This window comes from Schistocerca cancellata, chromosome 2, assembly GCF_023864275.1.
Source record: "Schistocerca cancellata isolate TAMUIC-IGC-003103 chromosome 2, iqSchCanc2.1, whole genome shotgun sequence".
NCBI lineage: Eukaryota > Metazoa > Arthropoda > Insecta > Orthoptera > Acrididae > Schistocerca > Schistocerca cancellata.
In genome coordinates, this window is record NC_064627.1 from 1142115298 (window position 1) to 1142141951 (window position 26654).

The following is a 26654-nucleotide window of genomic DNA, read 5'->3' on the forward strand; positions in this document are numbered from 1 at the left end:
TACTCAGTAAATGTCTGAAGATGGCCTTGTAAGCTGAAAACTGGTTAACAATAAAAGTAATATTGTAGAACAAAAGCAAACTGGTGCTTTTCATTTATTATAATATTGTTCTACCAAGAACCGACGGAAGATTCTGTTAATATGGTTGTCTACACTTATATTGTCGTCAGCAAATTTCTCAAAGAACATGAAAGAGATTTTCTTGTTTGTACGAATCAACATGCTATTGCCTGTGCAGTAGCACTTGGTACTCTTCAAGAAAATGACTTTTTATTATTTGATGGGCTATGCTGCAATGGACATTCATCCCAGGCAATAATGAAAAGTGTTGTTTGGGTTGGTGTCAACATATTTTTAAATAACTACTGTAAAAAGGTTAATGGAAAAAAAATTCAAAAAACACTCAGCGAAAAGTATTCGAATTAAGTCGGGTGATGCTGAGGGAATTAGATTAGGAAATGAGACACTTAAAGTAGTCTTGCTATTTGGGGAGCAAAATGACTGATGACGGTCGAAGCAGAGAGGATATAAAATGTAGACTGGCAATGGGAAGGAAAGCGTTTCTGAAGAATTTGTTAAGATCGAGTATAGATTTAAGCATCAGGAAGTCATTTCTGAAAGTATTTATATGGAGTGTAGCCTTGTATGGAAGTGAAACATGGACGATAAATAGTCTGGACAAGAGTAGAATAGAAGCTTTCGATATGTGGTGCTACAGAAGAATGCTGAAGATTAGATGGGCAGATCACATAACTAATGAGGAGGTATTGAATAGAATTGGGGAGGAGTTTGTGGCACAACTTGACAAGAAGAAGGGACCGGTTGGTAGGACATGCTTTGAGGCATCAAGGGATCACCAATTTAGTATTGGAGGGCAGCGTGGAGGGTAAAAATCGTAGAGGGAGGCCAAGAGATGAATACACTAAGCAGATTCAGAAGGATGTAGGTTGCAGTAGGTACTGGGAGACGAAGAAGCTTGCACAGGATATAGTAGCATGGAGAGCAGCATCAAACCAGTCTCTGGACTGAAGACCACAACAACAACAACAGATATCAATGTAAGAGTTAGGAAATCTCTTCTGAAGGCATTTGCCTGGAGTGTAGCATTGTACAAAAGTGAAAAGTTTAGACAGGAGGAGAATAGAAACTTTTGAAATATGGTGTTACATAAGAACACTGTAGATTTGAGGGATAGATTGGATAACTAATGAGGTAGTTCTTAAAATAATTCAGAAGAAATGAACCAAATGGCATAAATTGACTAAAAGAGGAGATCAGATGATAGAATGCATACTAAGACACAAGGAATAGTTGATCTAGTACTGGAGGGAAGTGCAGGGAGCAAAATTTGCAGATGGGGACCGCAAAACAAGTACAGCACTCAGGTTCAAATGGATGACGGTTGCAACCGTTATTTTGAGATGAAGAGACTTGCAAAGGATACAGTGGCATGAAGAGCTGCATCAAACCAGGTTTCAGACTGAAGACCACAATAACAAATCTAAACTCATGGCTCTAGAGTGTAATGGTGGCAGACTGATCTGTAGTGTAGCCTGCAGTCTATGTTAATTTAGATCAATAAATGTTGCAGCCGTCCTCATTACTGGAACCGTAAGCCAAGCCTAATCTAGGGATCTGATCCTTTTTTATGATTGTACATTTGTCATGTGCAACCGGGCAATAAAAATTTCTCTCCTGATCCAACATCACATACAGTAACCACTCATATGAAATGGTTCATCATGATGTTGGAAACAAATCATATTAATGTAATTTCATACTTTTAGCAAGGACTAAATCAATGTTGAAAATGCTAAAGAAAGTTTTATTATTAGTAAATGCCATTGAGAAATACAGCAGATTTTAAAGACATTTTGAGTTTTGTGTAGTCATTATAAAATTATCAATAAATGCAAATTTCCAGAGAGCTGTTGTTTAAGAATAATACTGTACAGAACTGACTGCCTATGTGTTTCTAGTATGTGTCTAACTGCATATAAATATGACTTTCCCTTTTCTACACAAACTTCAAGCAATATACTGTGTCATGTCACAACCATATTCAGCTACTAAACAGAAACACAATGGTTGCATTAAACTTCCTTCCACATGAGGAGCTGTGCATTACCAAAATGCAAACTAGGAAAGCAGTAACATGATTTAATCAATACTTAATGTTAAAGCTAAAACTTGGTTTTTTACTTTACAAGGTTTCACTTTGAACCATACACAATAAAAAAGAAAAATGTAATAACAACAAAGTGTTAGAAGTTGACAGCACCCCAATGCTGTGATATAAACTATCACAATTGTTTGACTTTGTAAACAGGGAAGTTAATGTTACACCTGTATCAATGTAAATATTTTTGCACCTGGATTAATAAAAATGTCTTGAAGTACTGTTCTCAAGATCAAAATTGTGCCCAGCATTTCACAGTTACTGGTGAACTAGTATCAAGCCAATGCAGTTTGAAGTTAGTTACTACCAATAAATAATTCTGGAGAGCACAATCTCTCAGCCTTTTATCACCAAAGTAAAATGAAGAGGAGAACTGGAGCACAAATCAATGCATTCTGCAGAAGTTTTACAGTTCCCTCTCTGCTGGTTCACCATTTGTTCTAAATATAATTGATCCCAGGCTGTTAATATAACAGTCACTTGGTTGAGCAGTATTAATTTTTTTTTTTTTTTTTTTTTTTTTGCCATTTGTTATATGAATAGAGAGTATTACACAAAAAGGAAAATGCACTTGAAAGTTCAAATGAAGAAGAGAATATAAGTGTATTTAGATGTTCCCCAAATTATTCTGCTGGATCTGTCAGCTATCTTCTGAATGAAATTGTGCAGCATTTATGGATCAAAAGCACCACAGTACATTAAAGTTCCAATTAGTGACAGTTTATGTTCGTTTAGTTTGTTCCCACAACACTGATAGTATGATAATGAGCTGCTCATGACTACTTGAATGCTACAAAGAGTTGCATGCTGAAATACTGAAGTTTTTGTTTCATCTGATTTGCAGCACATAGTGTGTGCTGGGTGCATACAGAGTTTAGTATCATGTGAAGTAATGTCATAAGATAAGGAAATGGCATTATTTACCTACTGTCAGGACACTATATATACATGTTCAGTGAATTCCATATGAATGTAAAACAATATTTTGACTACTATCAACTAGTGACTTAGTTTCATTCACAGCTCCTTACAGAGCTGCTGAAAAATAGATACACACAAATTTCAAAAACTTCAACTGTTCCTGGTTTAAAAGCCAGGCAATCAATTGCACTTGCATATGGCACATAATAAATAATGTGTCCATACAGTCTTCACCACAGTGGCCACCATGATCTCTTTTCTGTAAGTTTTAATGCTTTTGTCCCAACAGCCTCCTCAACTGACTGGTAATTATTTATTCTGAAAAATAATAACAAATAATCATAGTAGTGAGTGAGTTACCATCAAATCACATCAGTATTCAGGAAAGAAAGACATGACATAAATGAAACATTTTACTAAAACTAACAGTATGAACTCATTGAATAACTTTGAATCTGAGACACAACAGACTCTACAGGTGAACAAACAAACAGCTTCCTGTCTTTGTTAAGTTATTTGTTATTGGATACTTCTAAATAACTGAGTGATGAATCAGACTCACACATAAATTTATAACATTCAATACTAAAATAGCTAAAGAAATGTACAAGTTCACCTAAAATTAATCCTCAGAGTGCTATGGTCTTGTTACTACACAATACTGTACTTTTCCCAATCTGTTTAAGTGTTTTAAGTGTACGGGAGTGATTTTGCCAGGGTTACAAATGTGGGTATTTGGGAAACATGGATGACACTCAATTGCTATGCCTCGTTTATACATACAGCCCCCTTTCCCCCTGAAGTCCTGGTGGGCTGAAAACATGTTACTGCCTACCTTGTTTACACCCTCTCTCTGAGGAGCTATACAAAGTTGAAACTGATTAGGTGGAGATTTTCATGGGCTGTGGCTTCATGCTGATGTTTTACACTTTGTTTTTTGTTTTACTCTTCAGCACTGACTTCAGAGATGACAAACCTTTCAATTATATTAAAATTTACACATTGACAGAAGTGCATTAAGGAAGAAATTGTAGCTACAGTGAGTGACAGTCAGAGTGAATATTTGTATTGACAATCACGACGAATCCTCTACAGAATCTTAAAGTAACACTCCACAGCTGTGTACACTAACAAGTCTTACATAACAGATTATTCTTTCTATAGTCGACATTTCACCAGAAATACAAAACAGAAAAAAGAAATGGTAAAACACTTTAGTAAAGAGCAGTTAACTGCAGAAAAAGGCTACTGAGCTCACTCAGATCAGTGCAAAAGATTGTGAAATGGTAAAATAGATAATATACTAAAGTTCTGGACTGATGCATTTTAATTTCTCACACTTTCCACAGGGCAACAAATGGGTGAACTAAGAGAAAAATGAACAGCAGATCTTCATACAGTTCTTAGTAAAACAACTTGTAAAAACTAATTCAACAGAATAGAAAGGGGGGAAATTTTCTGATAATGAGAATCATTTACTATTTTGTAAAATAAGAATCTACATCAATTGTAGTAAGAAATTCTCACTACAAATGAAAGTCAGTCTTATTTTACAAATATGTTACCCAGTTGCGGATATCCACATCAATTTATTTACTTTTTACTGGAAGGAATTTAACCAATGTTATAAAAAGTCGCTACTGCAAAAAATGTACACTAATGTGTAGATGATGATTTTGGAGGGTGTAGGGAGACATTTTGGGGAGGGAGTGGTGGGGCATCAGTTCAGTGCAAGTCATTATGCAGGAAGGGATAAGAATTCTTAAAACTGGAAAGAAACAGTAGTAACTCAGGCTGAAATCTGCAAAGCTATATTTCCTATAATCAGAAATTATACTTATTATCTTCTCTCCCACAATGATTTGGTTTTCCAAAATCATTACTGCAGTACTGTCTTCTATTTCAGAAACATTTCGGTGATTATCAGTTTTATAATAAATTACCCCTAAATCAGAATGAAAACTTAACATCTGAAGCTGGTGAATAGTTTTCCTTTTGGCCACTCTGATAACTCTGGATTGCTAAATGAAACTTCTGCCACAATAAAACTTATAACAAACCAAAATTACCTAGAAGCCTATGTCAATCCTCATGTCAAATACAGTTGGTGATACCACTGTCAGTTTACAAAAAGCTACTTTTCCATCTCTCTCTCTCTCTCTCTCTCTCTCTCTCTCTCTCTCTCTCTTTTTTTTTTTTTTTTTTTTTTTTTTTTTTTTTTTTTTTTTTTTTTTTTTGGTGGGGGGGTGGGCAATGCTCATTCAAGTGGCTATAAGATACAGGATTCATGTCTACTGAACTAACACAATATCCTAAAGTATTTACAAAAATTCTATACTTTTCCAAATTATTTTGCAACATATTGAAACATTAGTTGTATCCTTCAACGTAAAAGTTTTTGGTCATACAAATTAGTTATACTACAGATTTCACTTTACATTAGTTATAGCAAATGTCATATGTTTCAAGTATTTTTCCAAGTTTCATTTAAGTAATGTTTTATGGAAATTTGTTGTTCACTTAACAGAAAACCATTATGATGTTCTAAAAACATCCTTAATTCTTTCATACACAGTTCAATATTGTGTAAAAGCTAAGCATATTCTGTCCTTTACCAATGGTATACTTTGGAATCCCAAAATCTCTATTTTGCATTACTAATGGCATATTTTGGAATCCCAAAATTTCTATTTTGCAACTTTATAAAATAACTTTCATCATTATTTTATTCCTTTGATTTTTGCAAGAATGAATAAGACAAGTTTATGCTAAATTGTTAATAACACAAGAACTGGATGTTATTATAATAATAAATTTGGGCAATACAGCTTCTAGAACATACTAGAAGCTTATGTTTTAATGTATGTCAAATGAATAAGTGTCAAATTGTCTTTCAGTAATCTTCTCTCTTAAAGGCATGGGTAAAAAGCTCTCTTTAGTGCTAATCAGCTGAATGAGGTATTTTTACTGTTGTGACAAGTTAAAATGTGAAATAAAACATGTGATGTGATGTAATGAGAAAGTGTCTTCATTTTGTCAACAAAATCCTGAGGCTTGAGATCATCTCCAAGGAAAACACTGTGCACTGTATTAAGGACAAACAAAAAGATGAGTACCTCTTTCTTTATATTATTATTCATCGAACTTTTTGACAAATGATTTCTCTTTCCTTGAACTTTAAAAATGGATTACATTAGCAATTTAGTGATGCTAGAAGAGTACATAACTTCGATACAGAACAGCAAGAGTTGTTTTTCATGTAATTTTGGCAAGAGAATTGTTTCAACCTCCACTATAAAATGTCTTGCTGTATTCTCTTCTTTTTTTTTGCCATCTTTAGGTACCCTACTTAAAATGCATCTTTAGGTACCCTACTTAAAATGCTCACTTTATACTTGATGACATACTGGTATCTCAACTATGACATACTGGTATCTCAACTACGACATACTGGTATCTCAACTATCACAACACAGCAAAGAAGATAATTACAAACTTAACACTTAGAGCTCAGCATCTGTATGCCCTATGGGTGCTCTCACCCTGATGTTGACGGTGCCTGTATCCCATATGGGTGAGTGTTAATCGGCTACCTGAAGGTCACTTGATTTGTCCCGGAAGTTGTTTCATCACACAAGATGGAGGCAGTTCATCGTTCTTTGACCAAAGGACAGTGCTTATTGGCAAACTGACAAGAGATGTTTTAGATATTTTATATGGGGATCCTGGATCAGAAATTGAAAATACTGATGGGGTAGGGGTGTTAAGTTTGTAATTATCTTCTTTGCTGTGTAGTGATAGTTGAGATACCAGTATGTCATAGTTGAGATACCAGTATGTCATCAAGTATAAAGTGAGCATTTTAAATAGGGTACCTACAGATGGCAAAAAAAAAAAGAGAATACAGAACGACATTTTATAGTGGAGGTTGAAACAATTCTCTTGCCAAAATTACATGAAAAACAACTCTTGCAGTTCTGTATCCAAATTATGTACTCTCCAGACAAGAGTACAAGTACTGATTCAGGTACGCCTGTGCTTATGTTGGGTGTAAAGTGAGTGGTTAATTCCAGCCTTTTTGTACTGTGTTCACTATTTCATTCACATTTGTGACTTTCAAGTATTGGTGGAAGGATTTTTTTGCTATGCAGACAATGGTACAGAGCATCAGTCATAATTTGTGGTACCTGGCTCAGGTGAGTATTGCTAAGGAAAGACAACAAGACTACTAGGAACTAGATGATCAGCCACACTGCCTGCATTCCTGGAAGAAGTTGGAGTAAACTCATTTTTTCAGATGCTACTGAGGAGTTTTAATATTTTAGTTATTTCTTTAACAAGTGCACAGTTGAGACACCAAAAATTAAAGGAATCAGTATGCTATTGACACAATGGAATGTAAAGGCAATTTAAAAATAATCTCTGTATAGTATAAATGGCCTGCAGTAAAGTCACATGAAATTTACTGATTTTATAGTACTATTTTGCACATGTGCATACTCATATTGCCAAAACTCATTGATTATTGGTTAACAGACCTGTTTCTGCAGACAGATAAAGAGAGTAAATTGTTCAGTCACAATTGATTTTGAGCTATACTGTCCACATTACACATGTAATGTTACATAGGTCAGCAGGGGTGAAGAAAAGCATGGCCCACTTCATAAAGTAATGCCTTTCTGTGATTTTTTTGCAAGGAAATATCAAAGTAGTTCTCATCCCAGTATGTTGAGGCAATGTGTTCTTTTCGCAGCAGGTTTGGCTTTAGGGTGTATGGGGGGGGGGATACAATTGTATGCTCTCTCCATTCAGCAATCAGATTTGTGGTAAACTGTGATTTATACACACGTTCTGTAGGAAATATTCACAACAGTATCCAGGGCCTTGTACATAGATTGCGTGCAGAGAACTTTGGCAAAGGACATAATAAAGGTATGGATAGATACTACACAAACCCATCTCTTCAGGACATGCTGTGGGAAAATAAAACTCAGAGTGGTTATGGTATGAAGAACAGGAAAGAACTGCAACATGCAGATTTTCAAAGGTAAGCACACCTCTTGGCAGTGAAGTCAATATGTGATGTTTATTGTCTTTCCACAAAACATAAGGATACTACCACCGCTATCTCAGCGAGGCCCAAGGGAGGAATAGCAGAAATCATAAAGTCAGAAGTAATTATTGACTACAAAAACAATAAAAGTGGCCCTGACAAGAGTATATCAGCTTCCCAGCTACTATCAATTTGCCTGAAATACTGAAGTGGTAGACATTATAAACATACTGGGGAAGAAATATGCTGAAAATGGAGGAGACATTTTTTCAGCAACAACCCAATTCATCCTAACAAACTGAAAGAACATTTGCATGGCATCTTTCAAAGACAGTTCCACCTACTGCAAGCAGAGTGAATACAACTTGATACTGCAAGGTGTGCTCAGACATGAAAGAAGAGAATGGTAACCACAAAAGGAAGGAAAGTAGATAGTGGTGCAAGAACTGCAACTTTGGTCTTTGTATCCCACAGTGCTTCCAAGATTACAACATCAAAATTAATTACATCTGAATTACATAAAATACATAATAAGGTGGAAGGAGTATATAGAGGGTCCACACAGGGGCGATGTTCTTGAGGACAATATTATGGAAATGGAAGAGGAGGTAGATGAAGATGAAATGGGAGATATGATACTGCGTGAAGAGTTTGACAGAGCACTGAAAGACCTAAGTCGAAACAAGGCCCCGGGAGTAGACAACATTCCATTAGAACTACTGACAGCCTTGGGAGAGCCAGGCCTAACAAAACTCTACCATCTGTTGAGAAATATGTATGAGACAGGCGAAATTCCCTCAGACTTCAAGAAGAATATAGTAATTCCAATCCCAAAGAAAGCAGGTGTTGACAGATGTGAAAATTACCGAACTATCAGTTTAATAAGTCACAGCTGCAAAATACTAACGCAAATTCTTTACAGACGAATGGAAAAACTGGTAGACGCTGACCTTGGGGACGATCAGTTTGGATTCCGTAGAAATGTTGGAACACGTGAGGCAATAATGACCCTACGCCTTATCTTAGAAGAAAGATTAAGGAAAGGCAAACCTATGTTTCTAGCATTTGTAGACTTAGAGAAAGCTTTTGACAATGTTGACTGGAATACTCTCTTTCAAATTCTGAAGGTGGCAGGGGTAAAATACAGGGAGCGAAAGGCTATTTACAATTTGTACAGAAACCAGATGGCAGTCATAAGAGTCGAGGGGCATGAAAGGGAAGCAGTGGTTGGGAAGGGAGTGAGACAGGGTTGTAGCCTCTCCCCGATGCTATTCAATCTGTATATTGAGCAAGCAGTAAAGGAAACAAAAGAAAAATTTGGAGTAGGTATTAAAATCCATGGAGAAGAAATAAAAACTTTGAGGTTGCCTGATGACATTGTAATTCTGTCGGAGACAGCAAAGGATTTAGAAGAGCAGTTGAATGGAATGGACAGTGTCTTGAAAGGATGGTATAAGGTGAACATCAACAAAAGCAAAACGAGGATAATGGAATGTAGTTGAATTAAGTTGGATGACGCTGAGGGAATTAGATTAGGAAATGAGACACTTAAAGTAGTAAAGGAATTTTGCTATTTGGGGAGCAAAATAACTGATGATGGTTGAAGTAGAGAGGATATAAAATGTAGACTGGCAATGGGAAGGAAAGCGTTTCTGAAGAAGAGAAATTTGTTAACATCGAGTATAGATTTAAGTCTCAGGAAGTCATTTCTGAAAGTATTTGTATGGAGTGTAGCCATGTATGGAAGTGAAACATGGACAATAAATAGTTTAGACAAGAAGAGAATAGAAGCTTTCGAAATGTGGTGCTACAGAAGAATGCTGAAGATTAGATGGGTAGATCACATAACTAATGAGGAGGTATTGAACAGAATTGGGGAGGAGAGGAGTTTGTGGCACAACTTGACTAGAAGAAGGGATCGGTTGGTAGGACATGTTCTGAGGCATCAAAGGATCACCAATTTGGTACTGGAGGGCAGCGTGGAGGGTAAAAATCGTAGAGGGAGACCAAGAGATGAATACACTAAGCAGATTCAGAAGGATGTAGGCTGCAATAGGTACTGGGATATGAAGAAGCTTGCAAAGGATAGAGTAGCAAGGAGATCTGCATCAAACCAGTCTCAGGACTGAAGACAACAACAACAACAACAACAACAACAACTCTTGCTTAAGGGTAGCTACTTTTAGACTTTCCAGAACTATTTTTGTAAATGTAGACAGAATAATAACTGTGCTACTCTGCAGAGAGAGCATATAAAACTGTTTTTTCACAATTTTTTCTTCTTCTTTTTCATTAGTGTGTCTGTTTGCATGGCATATTCTAAAATAAACCATATTCATCTACTGTAATTACTTTTCCCTTTCAAATGAAGCAAAAATCATATTTCTATCACATTTCTGTATTTTGCAACCTGATATTTTAAAAGATCCCATAATACCACAGTTCACAGCCAAGTACCAGGAGTGAAGGGGGAAGTCTTGAAAGTTTAACATTTTTCAATGTTTCATTAGTACACCTAACTCATATGGGAACTACAGTTAATATAAAATTGATAATACGTACCTGAGTAACTCATCAAGTTCTTTTTTAATTCGTGTAATACGAGGTGGACCATAGAAAATGAAGGAAGTGTACAGCTGCACAGCGGAAGCACCAGCACATATTTTGTCATACGCATCTTGGCCAGTGAAAATGCCTCCAACTCCAATGATTGGTATCTTTCCTAAAATAAAATTTATTGAAATTGTAACAGCTCAATCATGATACCAAAACTGTTTAATTTATGACGACTCATTCACTCAATTTAGAATGTAATAAGATTCATGCTGAATGTACCAGTATATTATTATACAAATGAATGTTTTTGAGAAACACACTTCTTTTTTTCTAAATACTCCACTTGCCCAATATACACAAGCAGCTTTAAAAATCAGCCATTACGTTTTTGCCTTCCTTACTCATTCTAGTTTGCTATGTCATGTCTAACACTGGAGTAATATTATTATTGTTATTATTGCTTAGTGAGAAATTATGTAGTTGTAACATAACATGAAAAGATGTTTTCACTCAATGAGCTGCCTTTAAAAGAAAGATGTGATGACAATCTAACTCCTTGCTCAGTGCATCATTCAAGGTGGAGACACATTGAGAACACCACACAGTCGACTGGTGCTGTCTTTCTGGATTACAGATACAATTCAGGTTCCCTATGCAATATTTAATGGCACCAATTAGACTGTTGAAATGTAAGACAGATGGCATTTTAGAACCACATTGCTCTATATATGTTTAGGACCCTGACCTAATATTCAGAGACAGGTCTGATTCCCTGAATGTGGTGTGACCTCTTATTTCATAAGATTCCCATAGAAGCTATGTGCTCACTCTTTACTATTCTCTGGCCGAATAAAGATCTTCTTTAAGATTATTCCTTTCATAGTTTAATTCTGTACAGCAACTGAACTTCAGCATATGATTTAGGAAAGTTTTCGAAATAATTTACCAGACACTTATGAAATTTAACAATGGGAACTCCAGGTAGGAATATCAACAATATAGGAAAGAGAGTACTACTTAATGTAAGGATGACACGTCAAGTTGCAGACAGGCACGACTAAAAGAAACTCACATATAGCATTCGGCTACAGCCTTCATCACTAAAGACACACACACACACACACACACACACACACACACACACACACACACACACACACAAGCAAGTAAAGCAAGCACACCTCACACACACATGACCGACAACTCCAGCCGGCCCAAGATGCTGCAGTTGGCGGTCATCTGTGTGTGAGGTGTTCTTTGATTTCTTGTGTGTGTGACTCTCTTTACTGATGAAGGCTGTGGACAAAAGCTATATGTGAGTGTCTTCATGTGAGAGTCTTTTAATCGCACCTGCCTTCAACTTGACATGTCTTCTGTATTATAAGTAGCAATCTATCTCTTCCTACACTTATGAAATTGATATTCACTTAAATAAGAAATTAAATTATAACAAAGTACAACATAAAATTCTCTCCAGGGCTCAATTTTGTTCCTGGACAAAAAAATATTGATACCATTCAACTTCATGTTTCTAAATTCAAACACTTAAGTGCTCTGCCCTCTTTAAAATATGCCAGTACCAGTCATTTGTAGCAGTTTCACTGGAAAATGCTAACAACTAATGTAAACTGACAAAAACCAGCAACCTATAAAATGATAGGAGGAAACATATCTATGACCGACTAACTGCTTGTATAAAAAATCTCCACTACTACTTAACTGCAGGGAACTGGTCAATAACGTGTTGTCTGAAGTCTATAAAACCTCATACCGGGCACAGTACTGCACTAAAAAGTTTTTATTGTCTTCTAGACAGACAAATATTGTTCCGACTCAAATGATGATGATGTTTATACAGGGTGTTTCAAAAATGACCGGTATATTTGAAACGGCAATACAAACTAAACGAGCAGCGATAGAAATACACCGTTTGTTGCAATATGCTTGGGACAACAGTACATTTTCAGGCGGACAAACTTTTGAAATTACAGTAGTTACAATTTTCAACAACAGATGGCGCTGCGAGTGATGTGAAAGATATAGAAGACAACGCAGTCTGTGGGTGCGCCATTCTGTACATCGTCTTTCTGCTGTAAGCGTGTGCTGTTCACAACGTGCAAGTGTGCTGTAGACAACATGGTTTATTCCTTAGAACAGAGGATTTTTCTGGTGTTGGAATTCCACCGCCTAGAACACAGTGTTGTTGCAACAAGACGAAGTTTTCAACGGAGGTTTAATGTAACCAAAGGAACGAAAACCGATACAATAAAGGACCTGTTTGAAAAATTTCAACGGACTGGGAACGTGACGGATGAACGTGCTGGAAAGGTAGGGCGACCGCGTACGGCAACCACAGAGGGCAACACGCAGCTAGTGCAGCAGGTGATCTGACAGCGGCCTCGGGTTTCCGTTCGCCGTGTTGCAGCTGCGGTCCAAATGACGTCAACGTCCACGTATCGTCTCATGCGCCAGAGTTTACACCTCTATCCGTACAAGATTCAAACGCGGCAACCCCTCAGCGCCGCTACCATTGCTGCACCAGAGACATTCGCTAACGATATAGTGCACAGGATTGATGACGGCGATATGCATGTGGGCAGCATTTGGTTTACTGACGAAGCTTATTTTTACCTGGACGGCTTCATCAATAAACAGAACTGGCGCACATGGGGAACCAAAAAGCCCCATGTTGCAGTCCCATCGTCCCTGCATCCTCAAAAAGTACTGGTCTGGGCCGCCATTTCTTCCAAAGGAATCATTGGCCCATTTTTCAGATCCGAAACGATTACTGCATCACGCTATCTGGACATTCTTCGTGAATTTGTGGCGGTACAAACTGCCTTAGACGACACTGCGAACACCTCGTGGTTTATGCAAGATGGTGCCCGGCCACATCGCACGGCCGACGTCTTTAATTTCCTGAATGAATATTTCGATGATCGTGTGATTGCTTTGGGCTATCCGAAACATACAGGAGGCGGCGTGGATTGGCCTCCCTATTCGCCAGACATGAACCCCTGTGACTTCTTTCTGTGGGGACACTTGAAAGACCAGGTGTACCGCCAGAATCCAGAAACAATTGAACAGCTGAAGCAGTACATCTCATCTGCATGTGAAGCCATTCCGCCGGCCGAAGTGGCCGTGTGGTTAAAGGCGCTGCAGTCTGGAACCGCAAGACCGCTACGGTCGGAGGTTCGAATCCTGCCTCGGCCATGGATGTTTGTGATGCCCTTAGGTTAGTTAGGTTTAACTAGTTCTAAGTTCTAGGGGACTAATGACCTTTAGCAGTTGAGTCCCATAGTGCTCAGAGCCATTTGAACCATTTGAAGCCATTCCGCCAGACACGTTGTCAAAGGTTTCGGGTAATTTCATTCAGAGACTACGCCATATTATTGCTACGCATGGTGGATATGTGGAAAATATCGTACTATAGAGTTTCCCAGACCGCAGCGCCATCTGTTGTTGACAATTGTAACTACTGTAATTTCGAAAGTTTGTCTGCCTGAAAATGTACTGTTGTCCCAAGCATATTGCAACAAACGGTGTATTTCTATCGCTGCTCGTTTAGTTTGTATTGCCGTTTCAAATATACCGGTCATTTTTGAAACACCCTGTATTATACCATCTTTTAAACAGGTTCAATTATATCACTAAAAGGTTCCTACAAGTTATCTTCCAGCAAGAATTACAGAACTATAACAGCAGCAATAAGGGTTCTAAATTCTTTCCTCATACACAGTAGCTTAAGCTCAGTTTACTGCATTGCTGGAAAGAATATATTTCACAAGACCTATGCAGAAATGTGTATAGGGAACGACCTTTATTGGATCTGCTAGATCTGTGAGAAGCATATTAAATGATATAGTATTTAAACACAAGCATCAGAAAGACAACAGGCAAGTTTTACTTTAACACAATGACATTGTGGCCTCCAAAATTAAATTTTTGCAGACGATAAATTTGATGCGTACTTCAGGTGACATGAGACTTGTATTCCATTTGGATGAAACTTGGGTTGCTCAAAACCTTTCTCAAAATTAAATGTGGCAGAATTCAAACTAAAGTGGGGGCCTTAAGGTACCTATTGTGCAAGGAGCAAGGCTAATTGTTGTGCATGTGGGCTCTGTGAAGACTGGTTCTCATAAAGAAAGTAAATTAGTTTACAGATGCAGCAAAACAAACAAATCAGAAGATTATCATTCTGAAATGAAATAGCTAAGTTTAAGAATTGGTTGAAACTAGTTTTTGAATTTATTGGAGGAAGGTTCCACCACCCATATGGACAACACTGAGTATCATTCGGCAGTCAGGAACCGAGCTCCAGCAATGAAAACACAAAGGTTGGCGTAGCCACTTAGCTAAATGTGAAAAATATTGCCTTCTCAACTACAGAGACAAGAGCTGAGACATTATGAGGGATGAGACCTATCTACGAGCAAGGTCTACCAACACATGACAGGGGGCACCAAGTAGTACACTTATTACCTTTCTAAGTCACAGAAAGAACGAGCTGCAAAAAACCACACATTTAAAATCACAGATATCGAGTGCTTACTTCATGAAGCCATGGAAAATACCACAATTGAACAATGGCAGAAATGTGTTCAGCATGCAGAAAATCTACAGAAAGAAGATTTTGAGAAAGAAGTCACCCGAGACACTGAAACGAGCCTATAATATCAACGGCAATGATGACTCAACAACCACAGATGAGGGGAGCAGCAAAGAAGAAGAAGAAGAAGAAGAAGAAGAAGAAGAAAAAGAAGAAGAAGAAGAAAAATGCAATCAGGAGGATGACACAAGTGAAGAAAACTGAGATGGGATACTGAGACATTTTACATTTTATTCTCAGTTTAGGTCCAGTTATAAAAGCATTCACAACCAAAACATTTATAGCAGATTGGATTCCATAGGGAACTGGTATGCTCCGTGACTGTACAACAATTTGGAAAACAAAGTAGGTATTACTTACAGCAATCAGTTGCATTACAATTTGGTTTAATTGCAGGTCTACGTTTCAGCTTTCTTATAGCTAACATCAGTGCATTTAGAATATGGTATATACACCAATTATGAATTCTCGTTGGTGTGCTAATTTGATTGAAATTCCAGTAGTTCTACTTTTTCCATGATATGCATTTTTGTCACTAATTTATGTACATTTCCACTTCATATAAACATATAATACCTACTGTTGTCTACAATAATTTTGTACATTGTAGACTGCAAACAAGGAATTAAATAACAAGACTTTCAAAATGTTTTGAAATTGAAACAATGTAAACATACATTGCTTACATAACAAATGACTGACATAGCCTAAACCAATATTTCACAGCAAAAAATGTAACTGATTTTTAGAAGTTTAGAAACTATTATGAGTAACAGAGGAACTTGTGACTATGAAGTGTATGTGACTCTCTGTCTGGCAACAGTGCACTAACAGCCATCCACCAGTACACCTGACCACAGCTATTGGAAAATAGCGTCCGAAGTGTTGCTTCAATGTACAAATTATGAGAAAGCTGCCACCCTACTCCCTCCTCTACTCCTTGCCATCAAACACAGTGGCTAGAATGCAGGTTCTAGGGGTGCAAGACACTAGTTTACACACAATGCAATTTTAGCTATGCACTACTGTCAAATAAGAGTGCAGATGTACGTGGGCAGTTGATACATCTCAGTATGGGTGATTAAAATAATTTGATGCTTTTGTCAGTCTGGGCAGAGTGAGTGGAAGGAAGGACTGTTGTCACTGCAAGCCAAAGATGGCACACCAACTTCCTGTGTGCAGTCTTTAACAGACCAGTGAAGAATTGTTAAGTAATAAACAAACACCAATACCGAGCAGGGCACTTATGTCAATGAATGTTTTATAAATATTCATGAATATGGTGCACTTCAAGGGTAGAATCATCACTGTCCTCTTTCCTGGACACACAACTAGTGCTGGGGCCGACAGAAATCACTATCTCTTTGACTTACCCTTCACAGATCAGTGTTCCTTCAACAACTTTCTTGGAATGGTTTGAACACTGAGACCAGTCATGTGGGGTAACTTTCATAATAGCTTCTTTCATCACCATTTCCACATCACTGGGATTAAACTTTTTATTGTTTCTTGCTGCATAACTTTTCACCTGGACCCATAAAAGTTCAATAGAACTGAAACGAGCAAGATATGAAGGAAGTATGAAGGAAGCCTGATTACAGCACATCCTTTCGCAATCGCCATTTCACCAACCTGCCACCCTCTCATCTCAGTGTTTTTGCTGTTCCTTCGGCTGTGCAATCCACATGCCTTTTGTCAAGGACAAGGAAGGTAGGAGACGAGGTACTGGCAGAAGTAAAGCTGTGAGTACCGGCCGTGAGTCGTGCTTCGGTAGCTCAGATGGTAGAGCACTTGCCCGCGAAAGGCAAAGGTCCCGAGTTTGAGTCTCGGTCGGGCACACAGTTTTAATCTGCCAGGAAGTTTCATGTGACATAAATTAACATGTCTTGTCAAGCCACACAATGTCCTCAAAGGAAATGTTCCTCACTGCACAATGACAATCTACAAGCCATTATCTCACTTCCCTCGATAATAAACTTCAAAAATGAGAACTTTCTTTTCCTGAAGGCGAGCTCGTAAAGGCATTTTCAAAGAGACAACATATTCTCAGTGAATGACAATGCTTCTTTGAGGCTAAAAAAAAGATTGCTCATTGTTTCCAAGAGAGACTGACTTGGTGACACTTTAACTTTCTCATTTGCCTTCTTTTCTTTCTCCTTATCTTTCACTACTGAAAACTTTAATTAGTTCACCACTATTGCACTCTATTTCAAAGTACAAATTCACAACCTTCTCTTGAGATTTACAACCCACAATATCTTTAAAGACAGCAAACATGTTCTCAGATTACTTTTTTATGGCAAATCTTATCTTGAGACATATAATACTGTTACTAGAACAACACTAATACAACAACATTAGTTCACAGCATCAGCTGACAAATGCAGAACACTCCAATGCTCGAAGAAGGGGATAGAATTAAAAAGAATACTACTGTTCACGAGAGCAGAGGAGCACACAAGTAACAGTTTGGTCACCAGCACGTTTATTGATGCTTTGCACTTTACCTGCCAACTTGTTGGCAGTTTGGGTGGGGTGTGGACAGGGGACAAGCTCATCATTGAGGATACCTGGACAAGTTATTGCACAATGACTAATATCTATCACACAAATGAGTGAAAGAGATTTAGAAATCTTCATGCACTGCAGTAACTTCTCAGTGATGAGTTTTTCAGCATGTGTTAATCACTCCATTGGCCCATGGTATGACTGCCACTATATTGTGCTGAGCTCACTGGTTCTTCATGTTTTAAGAATTTCCACTACGACTAAGCTAAGATTATTTCTTTTCTTAACAGAGCAATAAAACATTGCATGTGTAGCAGTAATAAAATTAGAGCAGAAAAAAATGTGGGAAGTTCCTTCTTCAGTGAAGGGGATTAGGGGATTAGAGAGAGGAGGGGGAAGTGGACAGAGAGAGAGAGAGAGAGAGAGAGAGAGAGAGAGAGAGAGAGAGAGAGAGAGAGAGAGATTGCAAATTGCATTCAAAAAGAACAACTATCATGTTTCTTTAAAATCAAAGTTATTTAAAGATAACAGCCTTCTGCCTTCCTTCTCTTGTTTACAGCAACTATCCTTTCAACAACCATCCTTGCAGGTTACTTACTTTCTTTTTATTTCAGCATGAATTCTAGTTTTTTAATTCTTTCCCGAGTGGCTAAAGGCTAGATTATGGTCAGGTCTTGTCATATCTAGGATTTTTCTGACACTTAACACTTTTTGCTCCTCTGGCAGTGATTTGTTAATGTAAAAATACCAAGCTGCACTGTGTTTTGGAGTTAAAAGTGTAGGTCCCCAAGTATCTGACTAAGCAAAGATTGAAGGTCATGAGGAAAACGAAGGCATGCCACCTCCAATAAAATGACTTTTCAAACAGGACTGTGTGGAATATTGCTCTGATAACAGGAACACCAGTAGTACATTAAGGAAAAAAATGTGCATCTGCGGCACAATAAATTGAAGAAAGAAACAGGGAATTCAACGTCAAGAGATTTAATAAGTGAAATTGATTCACTAGGCATTGTTCGGTGTATGAGTACTGATGTAATCACACCATTTTCCGACTGAATTGAAGGAAATGACTAGTACAGGAAGAAAGCCAGCATCCTACTTGTCTTATTGTGAAATTTGATTAGCCTAATTTTATTCTTGTGGTAACAACATAAAACATGTGGACTAGCTCTCTCGTCACACAGGATGGCACAATTCCACACCATTCCTGCAAACAGCAATCATTTTGCAAATTTCCTATTTATAATTACCAAATATGGTTTTAGAACCTAATGTTCACAACACAAGGTGGCAATAAACTGGTAACATCTTTGAATACTATGTATGCAACTACTTTTTATCAATACAATTTTAACAAGATTTCATGTTTATCAATAGTGCTGACATATGGATACCACAGGAGCTTCAGCAATGATCTTCCTGTGTCACATTCTGGTGTAATACACGTAATGCGAAAATGTGCAAATACTTCATACAAGAACCACACGCACTGAAGTGGAACATAAAATGCACATTTAGCAACCCAGGGACACCGTCAGGAGACGCTCTCAATAGAAGGAAGAAATAACCAAACATATACCGAAAAATAATTTTACACATTTAGGGCGTAATGGCGCAAAATTTGATCATGCTATTTCTCAATTAATCAAAGTAAGGATAATCGTATTCATTGTTGGCTGCAACTGCTCTGAATCACATTTGTCATTTGGGACAAAAAAGATAATAGTCTAAATTAACTAAATAAAATGAAAAGTTTACAGAAAATATCTCAGGCAACGATAGTTCCCCAGAAACACAATTAGTTTAATATAGATAGAAACAAAGACTACAACAAATAGCAGAATGTCGGAGGTTAATGTGTATCAAACCCTTAAAACCTTACATATGCAGCTTCAGGAACAAAAGAGAAATGGCACATCACTTTACTATTGGTATTCTTATGCTGAATGCCATGTGACTGTTCCTGGAAATGGTATTCAGAATGAGTCACTTGCTGTACCTTCATCTATCTTTCTCTTTAATTCCTTCTGTGCAGTTGTTCCCACATTGCCCTATGGAGCATAGGCACCAGATCTAGTGCACACATTCTACACATTTGAGTCACTTTGCCACTCCTGTCCTTGGGCTCTCAGCCTGGGCAGTGCATTCATGCGGGCTATGGTCCAGCTGGCTGAAAGTCAGCTGTTTGCCCGACTGTCCACAGGACGGCACTTTGGCTGGAACAGCCAGCTTTAGAGGAAAAGGAATGATACTGGTGTTCCAACACACCAAAGCCCAAGTTGAGTACTTAGTTCATATAATTTTCTGAGATATTTTAATCAGTTTTTTTACGTAACGAATCAGATGGTAATAAATACAATCATGCCATACCTCCTGTCAGTGAATACATTTCTGCAATTAGATTTGTGGATAAATCTCTCAATGGCCGGCCACTCAGTCCTCCTTCCTCAAATACAGAATTACTCTGGAGATTTTCAGGTCTGCCCACTGTTGTGTTTGAAATAATAAGCCCATCAATAGCACACTGTAATGAAATAAGAGAATCACTCACAATTACTAGACCAACACATATAAATTATTACTATTAAAAGAAATGAACTCAGTACTTTACCTTAAATAAAACAATCTGAATATCATGTTTCATAAAATTTAGATGTGTGCACTATTGAACACAGTGAATATATTAAAAGATGTCCATTTCCTACTTCTTTGCTCTGGCCTTTATGTTAACAGTTTAAAACTGTTTACCACTTATACCATGCTAGAAGTAACTGGCCTCCCCATGTGTGTGTGTGTGTGTGTGTGTGTGTGTGTGTGTGTGTGTGAGGGAATAGGGGGAGGGGAGCAGCTGTGGGGAGGGGGGGGGGGGTGCATACACATACAGATAACTGAAATAGGCTCATACTGTTATCTCATTCATAAATTTAATTGAAGTTTAAACGATATACAACATGGGAAAACAGTGACTGCTAATGCATGTAAAAAGGTGCATTCAAACTCTTATTCACACCAAGAATAACTGAAATGCTGTAACAAATGCATAAGACTTTTCCTCAATGAGGTAATACTGAATTAAATAATTTTTGAGAATTGTTGTGATATCTCAAGTTTTCTCACCTTGCTTGACTGCAGGGGTGTTTTCGGGTTTCCGGCCCAGATGACAATCCCATTTTTCAAACAATATTGAGATGACTAGTGTAGGCATCTTTTTCGTGTGCTCTGAGCAGTGATATAGCATGTGCCTGCTCTCTGGACACGAACCAAACTGTGAGGTGTTGTTGGTCTGTCAACCCCATTTATAGCAGAGTTTGACTGCTGCGCTTGAAACTTGCTTTGGTGATCTTTGTTTCCCATTGTCTGTAATATTCTTCCATGAATAATATACTCTTAGATTTTTCCAGCAATAATAAACAGAGTGGTTGGTGAGATCGCAGTAAACTGTGTGCTGACCACAAAACTTGTGTATACTGAAACATCTGTTCCTGTTTATGAGTCGTCATATCTTCTGTATTTTGACAGACCTCTTAATTACACTGTCCTACAGCTTGGAACCTGCAGGATGATTTGTTATTGTTGTTTGTCATTTCACTATTGTATTCCAATCACTGCTTGGAAAACACCAATTTCCTTGGCTGCTTCTGTCAGAAGTGCTAATAATGTTCCTCACACAGTTTTCAAAAATTAGTATAAAAAGGTTGCACATCTAAGTACATTGCTTGGCACAGTTATAAAACACCTTTTGGCCTTAGGACTGAGAAGATAAACTAACTAAAATCATGAAATACTGTAAATCTGAGGGCAGCCTATAGCTATAGATTGTTAAAAAGATCAACAAATTATTTAGCCACAAAAACAGACTTAAAATTAATTTCCTATCAAATCTACATCACATACCTTTGGATCTTTGATGACATCGGCTATGTCTCTCTTTTCTTCATCTGTAAGATCTGGTGACAATTTTAGAAATACAGGTGTCCAACAATTAGCTGGTAGATCATCACGTGCTGCAACCACACCAGACAGCAGCTCCTTCAGATGGTGTTTTGACTGCAAACTACGAAGTCCTGGCGTATTCGGGCTGGCACGGTAAGAAAATGCATATGAAACTATGCTGCTTCGAAACTTAATCCAACGAACAACTAACTTCACTTTTATAACACGACACTAATGAACTTAACAGTTTTGGAAATGTAAATAAAATAAGTGGAATGCTGAGAGACAGAGATGAATCTAACTTTTGGTTCTTTTTAAGGTGAAAATTAGTAACAACTTCCTCTACATTTTAAATGTTTTTGGCATGGCATAAATGCTTAACTTGTTACAAGAACAACCAAAACTACAGCATCAGTTTTAGACCATGTACTCAGAGATATCAGCAATGAAAATTGTAGTGCATAAATAAATTCGAATTAAGTCAGGTGATGTTGAGGGTATTAGATTAGGAAATGAGACGCTTAAAGTAGTAAAGGAGTTTTGCTATTTGGGGAGCAAAATAACTGATGATGGTCGAAGTAGAGAGGATATAAAATGTAGACTGGCAATGGCAAGGAAAGAGTTTCTGAAGAAGAGAAATTTGTTAACATCGAGTATAGATTTAAGTGTCAGGAAGTCATTTCTGAAAGTATTTGTATGGAGTGTAGCCCATGAGGCTCTGCTAACGGTATACGACACCTTCCACATCGCTGGCAACGGTTTCTACACAATGCTGGTGACTACTTTGAAGGACAGTAACAGGTGCAAATATGTAAGTCTTTTATATCGGTTGTGAATAAATAGTTGCCACTATTTAAGTTCCAACCCTCGTATTTAACAGTTTTGCATCAGAGATTCCTTACATCACTTGGTGGCACCCAGTCTGTAAGTTCAATAGCAGTTCTGTGAGCATTGCAGAGGATGTTGTGAAGGACTCTGATTTCTTTATCCATTTCTGTTTAAATATCAGTCTATATCTGCACACTCTCCTCTGGTGCTCCATGGCTGCAGGGAGTGCTCCCTTTGTCATACAGCATGTAACTGATTCCTGAGCCTTTTATTTGATAAATAGCTTAGCTATACCTGTGATCTAGTGTTAGCGTCTTTGATTAATAATCAAAACGTCCTTGGTCCCATATTTGAAACTCGCCTCCACTTAAATTTTGAATAATACGAGGGTCACTCCAAAAGAAATGCACACTATTTAAAAAAAAAAAAAACCATCTTTTATTCTACATATTTGAAAGTTTTACAGTGTGTAGATACATCCTTTAGGAACAATATTTTCATTTCTCCACATAATTTCCATCCCTCTAGACTGCCTTACGCCATCTTGGAACCAGCGCCTGTATACCCGCGTGGTAAAATTCTGGACCAACCTGTTGGAGCCACTGTTTGGCAGCGTGCACAAGGGAGTCATCATCTTCAAATCTTGTTCCACGAAGAGAGTCTTTCAGTTTCCCAAAGAGATGGTAGTCACATGGAGCCAGGTCAGGACTGTAAGGCGGGTGTTTCAGTGTTGTCCATCCGAATTTTGTGATCACTTCCATGGTTTTTTGGCTGACATGTGGCCATGCATTGTCATGCAACAGCAAAACATCCTGCTTTTGTTGATGTAGTCGAACACGACTCAGTCGAGCTTGAAGTTTCTTCAGTGTCGTCACATATGCTTCAGGATTTATGGTGGTTCCATTTGGCATGACGTGCACAAGCAAGAGTCCTTCAGAATTGAAAAACACCACAGCCATACGGTAACTTTTCCAGCAGAAGGTGTGGTTTTGAATTTTTTTTTTTCTTTGATGGATTTGCATAATGCCACTCCATTGGCTGCCTCTTCATCTCTGGTGAAAAATGATGGAGCCATGTTTCATCACCTGTCATAATTTTTCCAAGAAATTCATCTCCACCATTCTCGTACTGTTCCAAAAGTTCACTGCATACCATTTTTCTTGTTTCTTTGTCACTGTTTCACTGTCAACATCCTGGGAACCCACCTGGCACAAACCTTTTTTAACGCCAACACTTTCAGTATTCTGCAAACACTTCCTTTCCCTATCCCAAAGTAGCATGACAGTTTGTTCACTGTGAGGCATCTGTCAGCAGTCACCAATTCGTTAACTCTCTGCACATTGTCTGGAGTGTGTGCAGTACGAGGCCTGCCGCAGGGAGAACAATCCTCAATATTGCCATGCCCGCTTTCATCACGTAACCTTCTTGCCCACCAACTAACTGTACTGCGATCGACAGCAGCATCTCCGTACACCTTGTTCAACCTCTTGTGGATGTTCCCCACTGTCTCGTTTTCACAGCACAGGAATTCTATGACAGCACGTTGCTTCTGAGAAACATCAAGTGTAGCAGCCATCTTGAAGACACGCTGTGATGGCTCCACTCACGGGAACAGGTTGGACTAAGTTTGAAAACAAGCGGGAAGGATGTATTACACACTGTAAAACTTTCACACGTGCAGAATGAAAACTGTGTTTTTACAAAAATAGTGTGCATTTCTTTTTGAGTGACCCTCATAATCAGCATTAGTGGCCGAAGTACCCTCATCCTGCCAACAACCTTGTCAGAGAGGATGGAGGAGCGGACAGAGGTTCAGGACTCTCTCCTGCCCTTGGGGTGGGAAACTGCCCTTAAAGGCAGAAAAATCTGCGATGATGTAGGGAATGATGATACAGAAGGCAATGGAAACCACTGCATTAAAGACTGTGTCCACTGGATATGTGGACTGTAATTGAAGCAGTGTCATGATGATCTCTCCATTGGCAAAATATTCCAGAATAGCCCCCCATTCAGATCTCTGAGAGGGACTGCCAAGGAGAAGGCGACCATGAGAAAAAAATTAAATAACCAGCAAAAGAATGACATTCTATGAGTTAGGCCATGGAATGTCACAAGCTTGAACATGATAGGGAAGCTAGAAAATCAGAAAATGGAAATGCAAAGGCTTAGTGTAGATGCAGTGGGGGTCAGTGAAGTGAAATGGAAAGAAGAGAATGATATCTGGTCAGGTGAAAATGGTAATATCAACAGCAGCAGAAAATGATATAATGGGAGTAGGATCTGTTATGAATAGGAAGGTAGGGCAGAAGGTGTTTTACTGTGAACGGTTTGGTGATAGGGTTGTTCTCATGAAAATCAACACCAAACGAACACCAACAACAATAGATCAGGTATACAAGCCGACGACGTAGGCTGAAGATGAAGAGATAGACAAGTATACGAAGATATTGACAGGGTAATATGGTACATAACAAGAGATGAAAATCTAATTGTCGTGGAGGACTGGAATGCAGTTTGTAGGGGAAGGAGTAGAAGAAAGGTTTACTTGAGAACAAGGGATTGGTACTAGGAATGAGTTGATCGATGAAAGAAGACAGTACTAAAATGTTCAGGGAAATGCAGCAATACTGAAATAAAAGTCACTGAGGAATGAAATAAATAGGAACTGTAGGGAAGCTAATATAAAAAGGCTACATGAAAAATGTGAAGAAATCAAAAAAGAAATGATTGCTAGAAGAGCGGACTCAGCATACAGGAAAGTCAAAACAGCCTTCAGTGACATTAAAAACAAGGCTATTAACATTAAGAGTGCAATGGGAATTCCACTGTTAAATGTGGAGGAGAGAGCAGATAGGTGGAAAGAATACATTGAAAGCCTCTATGAGGAGGAAGATTAGTCTGATGTGATAGAAGAAGAAACAGGAGTCGATTTAGAAGAATAGCGGATCCAGTACTAAAATCAGAATATAAACGAGCTTTGGAAGACTCTAGATCAAATAAGGCAGAAGGGATGGATAACAAAACATCAGAATTTCTAAAATTATTGGGAGGGGGGGGGGGGGGGGGGTGGCGGCGGCGCAACAGAATGACCATTCAAGTTGGTGTGTAGAATGTATGAGTCTTGCGATTTACCATCTGACTTTCGGAATAATATCGTCCATACAATTCCGAACACTGAAGGAGATGACAAGTGGAGAATTATCCCACAGTCATCTTAAGAGCTCATGCATCCAAGTTGCTTACAAGAATAATATACAGAAGAATGAAAAAGAAATTGAGGAGGTGTTAAATGAAGATCAGATTGGCTTTAAGAAAGGTAAAGGCACTTCTGGACATTGTGGTTGATAATGGAAGCAAGACTAAAGGAAAATCAAGAGACATTCATAGAATTTGTCAACCCGAAAAAGTGTTTAACAGTGGCAAATCATTTAAGGTGCACAAAATTCTGAGAAAAATCATGGTGAGCAGTAGGAGAGACAGGTAACATACAACATGTACAAGAGCCAAGAGGGAACAGTATGAGTGAAAGATGAAGAATGAAGTGCTAGGCCAACAACGAAGTGTTAGAATTATAAAAGATGTAAGATAGGGATGTAGTCTTTCACCCCTACTGTTGAATCTGTACACTGAAGAACAGTGACGTAAATAAAAGAAAGGTTCAGAAGTGTAAGTAAAATTCAAGATAAAAGGATATCAGTGATACAATTCGCTGGTGACATTGACATCCGCAGTGAAAGTGGAGAAGAATTATGTGATCTACTGAATGGAATGAACCACCTAACGAGTGCAGAATATGGATTGAGAGTAAATTGAAGAAATACGAAAGTAATGAGAAGTGGCAGAAATGCGAACACTGGGAAACTTAACATCAGTTTGATATTCACGACGTAGATGAAGTTGGGTTCTGCTGTCTGGGCAGCAAAATAACCAATGATGAATGGTGCAAGTTGGACATCAAAAACAGAGTAGCACTAGCAAAAAGGGCATTCCTGGCCAAGAGAAGTCTGCTAGTGTCAAACATAGGCCTAAGTTTGAGGAAAAAATTTCTGAGAATATACGTT

At 38.1% G+C, this 26654-nt stretch overlaps 1 protein-coding gene across 1 annotated transcript in view; it reads right to left on the reverse strand.

Annotated features, from left to right (window-relative positions):
- Positions 1-1804: 1804 nt before the first annotated feature.
- Positions 1805-26654, reverse strand: part of LOC126163177 (dihydroorotate dehydrogenase (quinone), mitochondrial) — a 51035-nt gene continuing 26185 nt past the window's right edge. Inside the window, exons 5-8 of the mRNA XM_049920128.1 lie at positions 21727-21910; positions 20203-20356; positions 10716-10875; positions 1805-3418 (exon numbers count right to left, since the gene is read on the reverse strand). Of these exons, the coding sequence (XP_049776085.1) occupies positions 3331-3418; positions 10716-10875; positions 20203-20356; positions 21727-21910 (586 nt within the window). The 3' untranslated portion in view covers positions 1805-3330. The remainder of the gene's footprint in view (positions 3419-10715; positions 10876-20202; positions 20357-21726; positions 21911-26654) is intronic.